Source organism: Zeugodacus cucurbitae, chromosome 6 (assembly GCF_028554725.1).
Source record: "Zeugodacus cucurbitae isolate PBARC_wt_2022May chromosome 6, idZeuCucr1.2, whole genome shotgun sequence".
Classification (NCBI taxonomy): Eukaryota; Metazoa; Arthropoda; class Insecta; order Diptera; family Tephritidae; genus Zeugodacus; species Zeugodacus cucurbitae.
Genome location: NC_071671.1, coordinates 63,497,391 through 63,505,421, shown reverse-complemented (window position 1 = coordinate 63,505,421; position 8,031 = coordinate 63,497,391). Strand labels below are relative to the sequence as shown.

At 35.6% G+C, this 8,031-nt stretch overlaps 1 protein-coding gene across 1 annotated transcript; it reads right to left on the bottom strand.

Moving 5' to 3' along the window:
- Positions 1–760: 760 nt before the first annotated feature.
- Cyp12c1 (probable cytochrome P450 12c1, mitochondrial) lies at positions 761–3,105 on the bottom strand. Its single transcript, XM_011179686.3, has 6 exons — positions 2,850–3,105; positions 2,627–2,738; positions 2,309–2,555; positions 2,065–2,178; positions 1,559–1,994; positions 761–1,499 (listed from the first exon to the last, which is right to left on the bottom strand). The coding sequence occupies exons 1-6, from the start codon at positions 3,009–3,011 to the stop codon at positions 903–905; spliced, it is 1,668 nt and encodes a 555-aa protein (XP_011177988.2). The 5' UTR covers positions 3,012–3,105; the 3' UTR covers positions 761–902.
- Positions 3,106–8,031: the final 4,926 nt, after the last annotated feature.

Below are 8,031 nucleotides of genomic sequence, written 5' to 3'. Positions count from 1 at the left end.
TCTCAAAAACCCTAAATACTCACTTTTATTCATTCAATATAAAACCTTGACAACGAAATTTCGAAATGAAAGACATCAAACTGTCCGAACTGCCAGAGCGTGAAAAGCGTGAGAAACATGTTACAAGAGGTAAATGCCAAAAAAACCGTAAAAAATTATTCGTTTATTGAAAGTATTATATTGTAACGGAAATACGAGTTGCCAAAAACTAATTCAAGTCAACGCAACTAGGTGACAATTAATTCGAAATTTGTCCGGACTGTCAGCGAATGCCTTTCCAAATGTCAAGAAAAATGGGAGAGCTGCGGCTCACGTAAACCGCAGTGACAGCTGCAGGCAACAGTGTCCCCCTAGCTGACTGGCAAGCCCAACTGCAGAATAAAATACGGGCTCACATATTTCGGCGCTTTAATTCAGTACTTCCACATTAGACTCACCTTAACACCTGCAACTAAAGATATATTCATTTCATGTGTGAGGATACACTGAAGTGTTGTTTTGTCACATTTCGTGTCAAAAAGCGCGTTAATATTTGCTATGCTCCCAGTAGCTTTGACAGTTAGACAGGCAAGTTGTTGCTGCCTAATCAATTTTGAACAATTTTCGCTTTTAAATGGAGAGTCATTCATTTTATACTGCACTGATTTGTACGTGATTTGGAACTCACTAACGATTTTTTTGAACTTTGGATTTTTTGTCGTCCGAAGTGGTCGATTTTCATTCAAACTATTCAAAAAGAATATTTAATTAAGTACAGATATTGCAAAATTATATATATATTATACATGGTTATATATACATCGAAAATGATTAATACGCCCCGAAAATGACATAACAAAAAATGAAAATAAAATACAAATAAAATATCTCAAAACTTGACTTCAAAACGAACTTTCTCGTCCTCATTCCAAATCGGTAAACTTGAATTTCAACGGTATAGCAGGCGTACCGATCAGGTGATATCTGAACGGATTCTTTATCGGATAATTGTACTCGATACGGAAATGGCGCACTAAATTAGCCAGCGTCAATTCCATTTCTATGTCCACAATACGCTTACCGACGCAGCTCCGCGGTCCAAAACCAAACGGCAAATTAATGAATTTATTCACATTCTCAGCGATTAGGCGCTCGCCATCGGCTAATGTCGCATCCGAATTGCGTAGCCAACGCTCCGGTATGAATTCACGTGGACGTGGAAAGAAAAGCTCTTCGTTCGGCAGCATATTTGAGCTTATTAAAGCGCCGGTACCCTTCGGCACCTGATAACCGCTGAGCACGAGATCGGTGCCAGTTTCACGCGCATTACCAAAGGCGAGGGGATAGAAGCGCAGTGCTTCCTTGATGCAGGCACGCAGATATGGCAACTGTTTCATATTTTCAATTGTGAAATGGTCACTGCGGTGTGGCAGCACTGCGAGCAGCTCTTCACGCAGTTTCTGTTGCTTTGCGGGGTTCGCGGCGATGCACAGCAGTATGGCGGATATTGCGCTGGAGGGCTGAAAATTAAAAAAAAATTATTTATAATAATAATATTAAAATATTTCCTTGCGTTTACCCCATCTACACCAGCCATTAGCATATCCATTGCCATAACTATCGCTGTTTTCCGATTGATTTTCAGCAATTTCTCCAAAACACTGCGTTCTTCACCATCCTTTGAGGGATTTGCCTCCAAACGCGTCAACGCTTCATTTACATAGTGATTCGTTATGTCGAACATCAGATCCATTGATTTGGCGAAACGTCGATATGTTGGTGTAGTAATGTATTTATAAAATGATGGTTTAATGCCCAAATCATAAATGGATTTGAGAAATGCGCTCATATTCTCACAGAGCACTTTGGCGTCTTTTAAGTCGGGATTCTTACGTATCAAACCGAATTCGTGATCCAATGCAACAACGGCAACAGAATCGAAAGCGAGATGGTTAATGTCCACTAGAAAGTTATCGGGTACTTCTAGTGTTTGTGGATCGCGTATCTCACGGATTCTAGGATTTTAGAAAAAAGATGGAAAACGTTTTAACATTTAACATTTTAATGAGAATTCTTATATTTTACCTTTCTACAAATTCCAAATTTACTTTTTGCAACGGATCCAAATAGAGTTTAGCATTTTTAGGCTGCATCAAAACTGGATTTACCACATGTCGAAACTTCGCCCAATTTTCACCGCTATTTTGGGAAGAAAACGATTAAAATTATTCACTTAAAAAACTAATATATCAAATAAAATCAAATCTACATTTTATATTTATAAAATATCCAGTCAATGAAAACAAAAAAAATAGAAATTAATTCTTACTTATCATTCAGACCCATAGTTTCTTTGAAAAACCCATCCTTCCGATTTTGCCGATAGTATCTCACCGCATCTGTACCAGGACGACTTGGCCAAATACCTTCTGTACGATAGACCTTTTCAAAGTCATTCACATTGAAGAGTACAACAGAGTCTGGCTGTCCAATCACACCAGGCAGACGATAGATATCGCCGAGACGTTCACGACACTTGAAAAGGAAATCGTTTAGCGAAAGATCGGCAAATTCACCTATATTGGATAGAATAAATGTATTTCATAAACATGTGATTTTTGTAGTCAAATGAGCGACTCCAACTAACCTCCTTTTAAGAAGCCTCGTAACATTTGATATCTAGACAGTCTGGGCAGGGACTTGTAAGGTAAGGCCTGTTGCCACTCCACGTCGAATGATTTGTTGTCAAGACTGTCAACCTAAGATAATAAATAAATATATATTATTGTGCGCAAAGCTATTCTTAAGAATTATAGAATTGTTATCCACCCTAATGTAATTATTATAAATGCATGCACTTATCTGCTCACCTTGACATTGCCGACTGTCGATTGAAATGCAATTTGACATTTTTGCAATTGTTGTTGCTTTTCGTTGAATATAAACAAACGCGAAACAGTTGTGCCGGCACAACGTACACCCAAAATTTTAGACATTCTGAAAACGTTTCTAGCGTATACACAAATTTGCATAAAAACTCGGTTGGAATGTAGGCTTCAGCACTTTTAGAATACAATTGGAAGTGCAGTGCTTGACTTACGCCGTAAAACTGAATAGTGAAATAAAGTAGCTGTCATTGATGTATGCAATTATTAAACAAAACAATGGAAACAGTGTCATAGAACTGAGGAGGGGTAAATAAAAGAGATAAGACTACTAAAATTTGAAGTTGTTTGGAGAAGTTGTTTATTTGGTTGTCTCTTTCGGTTGAGTTGCCTTATAAACTCGGGTTTAATAATTAGACCAATTGACATACATTAGATATTGTTCACAAAAGTTGTTTATTTAGTTGTCTCTTTCGGTTGAGTTGTCTTATAAACTCGAGTTTAAAAATATTTAAAATTTTGTATAAAGTAAACTCCATTTATTTGTATAGTGTTTAATGTGAAACATCAAAATAACAAATAAGACACAATGTGAACAATAATACGTTCAGGGAACTGATAATATTATCAAATAGTCGACCCCATTAGAACCCTCACAAAATATATTTAGCTCGCCTTCATTGATAAGATAATTGCAGTGTGCTCATTTACGAGTGGGAATACACGAGTGTATCAGTAAACAATCGTATAATGGGTGTAGTTTTTTGTAGGATCGCTTTTTTCAGATATTAATTTAATGTTTTTGAAAAATGTTTTTATTTTTTTTACTGTTAAAAAATTAACATTGGTTCTTCAAAATATTACAGTTATTAAAATACTCTATTTCCTTTAATTATATTAAAATTATATTAATAATCCGCTTTTCCAGCTCTTATCTTACTCTATGTCCAAGTTGCTTCAAAATAATTTGTATGCGCTTATTGAGACACCCTTTGTTTGCAAATGTTTATAAAAGTCAATTTGAGAGCTGGCTATTTGTTTTTGTTTGCTTTAAGTTCTTATCGGTAAACAAAATTGTGCAAGTTCAGTCATGAATATTGAAATTAATTTCATCAGATTATTAAAACTAAATACTCAGAGAAAGCTTTGAAGCCGTAGTAGTTGTTGTTTTGTTTTATTAATGCAATTCGAAAGCATATTTTAAATTTTATTGATGGTGAAAATTAAATTGACATTATTAATGAGGTGATTGTGATTTATGTGCATATTTTTGATGGTGTTGCCACCTGTTACAAAAATAAAAATTTCATTAATTTGTAAATTAAGAATTAAAATTAACTGGAAATTAAAATAAAATTTTAAATAAAAATAATTAGTCATTAGAGTTGCCACCCAATTAAAAATAATTAGGTATGTATTTCTTATAAAGCATTAAAATATGTCGGTCAAACAGGACGTATTTTAGAAGGCTTTTAGGCAAAAAAATATTTATATCAGGCTTTGTCTACCAAATAATTTGATTAGATGGCAACCCTACGCAATCGTTTCTGCAAAAACTGGAAGCTAACCAATTTTAATGCCCTCAATATGTATAATAAACCAAAATTATGCTCAAAACTACATTTCTGGAAGTCCCGTGAAGCAACGCTTCCGCAGACGCGCCCATTTTACGAAACTATCCACACATTCGACGAAAAGAAAGTCACACACAAACCAAAGTGCGTAAAATTACAATCACTGCAACAATTGACAACACTCTTAGAGAACAATGTTGCTTTAATGTGCCACACCGGCAGCAACGTGCAACATGTTGCTAATTCATTCGCTTAACTTCGTTGATAAATCTCACGTAAAACGCATAAATCCTAACTAAGTGCTTAATTTGTATGTGATGACTGATGTGCATTGTGTGTGTGTGTGTGTGTGTGTGTGTGTAACAAAAATCAGCTTAACTGCCAATACGCTACAGCAACAACAATAACATCCATTCAGAGAAATGCCAATAGCAAATAGCGTTATATGAGCGCTATTATTACAAATACAAAGCGGACGCTTGCGCCTCCGCAAAAGGAGGCAAATCCAGTGGACAAGGCACATAAATCAGACAAATTTTATACGCCCCATTAAAATGTGTAAACAGTGCTTCCGCATTCCGCATTTGCGCCAAAGAAAGTAAAATGTATTTGGTTTTATTGATATAAAAATATAGCTTTCGAGTGGAAAGCCTCAAAAAATGTAGTCATTTCAATGAAGCAATTGACTGAAAACCTATTGGAACCTCAAATTCCTTTTTTAATTGATATTCGCATATTTTGGAAGTTCATGTCTTTCACATTTTTTATAAATATCTGACGATCGTCATTGACTTAGCGTTCCGCTTATTCAGCTCTATTTTGCCATTAGCTATGGGCTATCTAATCGAAAGTTGATGGTTGCGCACTCTTATTTACTAATCATCTCTATCCGAATTTATAATTGTTAAGTAAAAATTTGTTCCTAGGAAAACTGATCATACACGTCCTGTTAGTTGTTTTCCATTTCGACTGATGGTAGATCCATCAATAGTGAATCACTCAACGGTCCGTTTAACCCAATTTACGGTACTTGGGAGAGAAACCTCGATCCCAGCTTCCACAATGAAATTTTTTCTCGATCATACATCCATTTTAGGTGACCTTAACCTTAGTTCATCAGTAAAGCAAGCAATTTATGATAAAAACAAGTAAGGAAAGGCTAAGTTCGGGTGCAACCGAACATTTTATACTCTCGCAATTTATTTAGAAATTTACCTATATTTTCGGTGAAAAATTACCTTTAGGCACTGAGTTCTTCATGTTTGATATCAGGGGCCTTGAAAAGTCATGGTCCGATTTTGACAATTTTTCCACAAGTGATGTCACAGCTCAAATACAGTATTTGTGTAAAGTTCTATTTCGCTATCTTTATCGGTTCCTTATGTATACATTATAAAGTGAAAGAATCAGAAGGATTCAAAATTGAGTTATATGCGAAGTAGGCGTAGTTGTGAACCGATTTCGCCCATATTCCACCAGTATTATCAGGGTGTCAAGAATGTGTTATATACCGAATTTCATTGAAATCTGTCAAGTAGTTCCTGAGATATGGTTTTTGACCCATAGGTGGGCGACGCCACGCCCATTTTCCATTTTGTAAAAAATCTCAGTGCAGCTTCCTTCTGCTATTTCTTATGTAAAATTTGGTGTTTCTGACGTTTCTCGTTATTGAGTTAACGCAGTTTTAGTCATTTTCAACCTAACCTTTGTATGGGAGGTGGGCATTTTTATTATCCGATTTCTTTCATTTTTCAACTGTATAAGGAAACGGCTAAAAGAAACGACCAGACTGCAGTTTGGTTTATATAGCTTTATTGGTTTGCAAGATATATACAAAAAACCTATTTGGGGGTGGGGTCACACCCACTTTTCCAAAAAAATTACATTCAAATGTGCCCCTCTCTAATGCGATCCTATGTTCCAAATTTTATTTTCATAACTTTATTTATGGCTTAGTTATAGCTGTTTAATATTTTTGGTTATCGCCATTTTGTGTGTCTTAAGTATAGTGAAGGCAGCTAATTATAATGCAGTATCACACCCTGCTCGTTGACCTCGATAACCGATTTTTGTTTAAATTTTTCGGATTTTAAATTTAAATCTGCGGTAACTAAATACTAGAAATATTTCGCAGCTTTACTAATACTTCTCCACCTAAAACACCACAACGCGCTATATTACCCCATTATGAGTACCGTTGTCAATAGGAATTGTAATTGAACGATTTTTCTATATACATATATGTATGTATATGTAGGTAAAAGAGGTCTGGACTTCACAAGGTTATTAAAGACAGAACTCGGTACAACAGCTCCCGAACCTCTCAAAAACCATATTAGGAGTGCAACTACCAATACGGATTAGTGAAATCAGTTGAAAGTTGTTCTTAGTTAAAAATGAGTTTTAGGGGTTTTGTGAGGTTTTTATTCATCCATGGTTCTGAATGTTTTAAAACGGTTCGGAACGTTTTCAACATTTTAACTATTTTGCACTCGAAAGCTATATCACTTCTTACATTGTCAATAAGTAATGTGATTTAACCAGCTAGTTCTAGTTCTTCTATAAATTAATAAAATAGAGTATAGAAATTTGAGTTGTTTACCTGTTTCGATAAACTTGGTGTTGGCTTACGTAATGCTTCAATAACGGAAGATAAATCGCCAAAGAAGACAAAAACCGCAAATCACACTAACAAAAAACACACTCACAAGCTAAAGAAAGGCGAACAACAAGTCAAATACTTTCAACGTACAACTTCTACTGAAACTCACATGTAAGCAACAACAAACTCACCACACACACATATATAGATATTTACATATAATTGGAAAGCCAATAATTGAGGTGTGATCAATGCATTGCGCGATCAGGTGAAATTATGATGTAAAATGTGGCATGCGACAAGGCACACCGAAAGTTATATGGCAATATGTAATGAGTGTAAACAAGAAGAAGAAGAAGAAGAAACAAAATGTAAACATAGAAAAGCATTAAGCGGCAATGTAAATATTCAAATTGCCGTTGCAAATGTGGACAAATTTACATAAGTATTTATGTACTCAAAGTAGGCGCATTGCAGCCACACAAAGTACCGCCTTAACATTTTCCTGCCACAAGCCATGTGCGGCATGCCACTGTGGTAGCGGCGCCTAATACTAATACTTTCGCGTACAACAACAGCAACAACAAGCAAAGCATTCGTTGTGATTAACCGCAAAGAAAAAATGCTATAACAACAACAACGGTGAAACAACAAAATTGGCAAATTCGACATACAACATATTGCAGCATAACGGCGCACAACGCCAACAAAAAACACATGTACATATCGAGAGTGTTTTCTTTAAAGTGGTAATTTAGTGGCAAGCAGCAAGGATAGTGAACCAGCGAGTGAAATTACAATGCAATTGCCGCTTGTTGTAACATTTATTGTTGTTGTTGTGCGATTGTTATGTGTGAATAATTTCCCAGCTGCTGCTGTTGCTCTGTGGCGGCCATAAAAATGCCAAACTAAATGCGCTCAAGCACTGCAATTGCACTCAAACACACACAGACACACACACACATATATTTGTATGAATATTGATATATGC

What these genes read in the sequence shown, in the direction of transcription:
- Cyp12c1 (XM_011179686.3), bottom strand. Translation starts at nt 3,011, where the DNA reads ATGCAAATTTGTGTATACGCTAGAAACGTTTTCAGAATGTCTAAAATT. An exon ending in CGACAGTCGGCAATGTCAAG is followed by an intron (nt 2,739 to 2,849) that starts GTGAGCAGATAA and finishes TTATTATCTTAG; the next exon opens with GTTGACAGTCTTGACAACAA. An exon ending in ACGAGGCTTCTTAAAAGGAG is followed by an intron (nt 2,556 to 2,626) that starts GTTAGTTGGAGT and finishes TATCCAATATAG; the next exon opens with GTGAATTTGCCGATCTTTCG.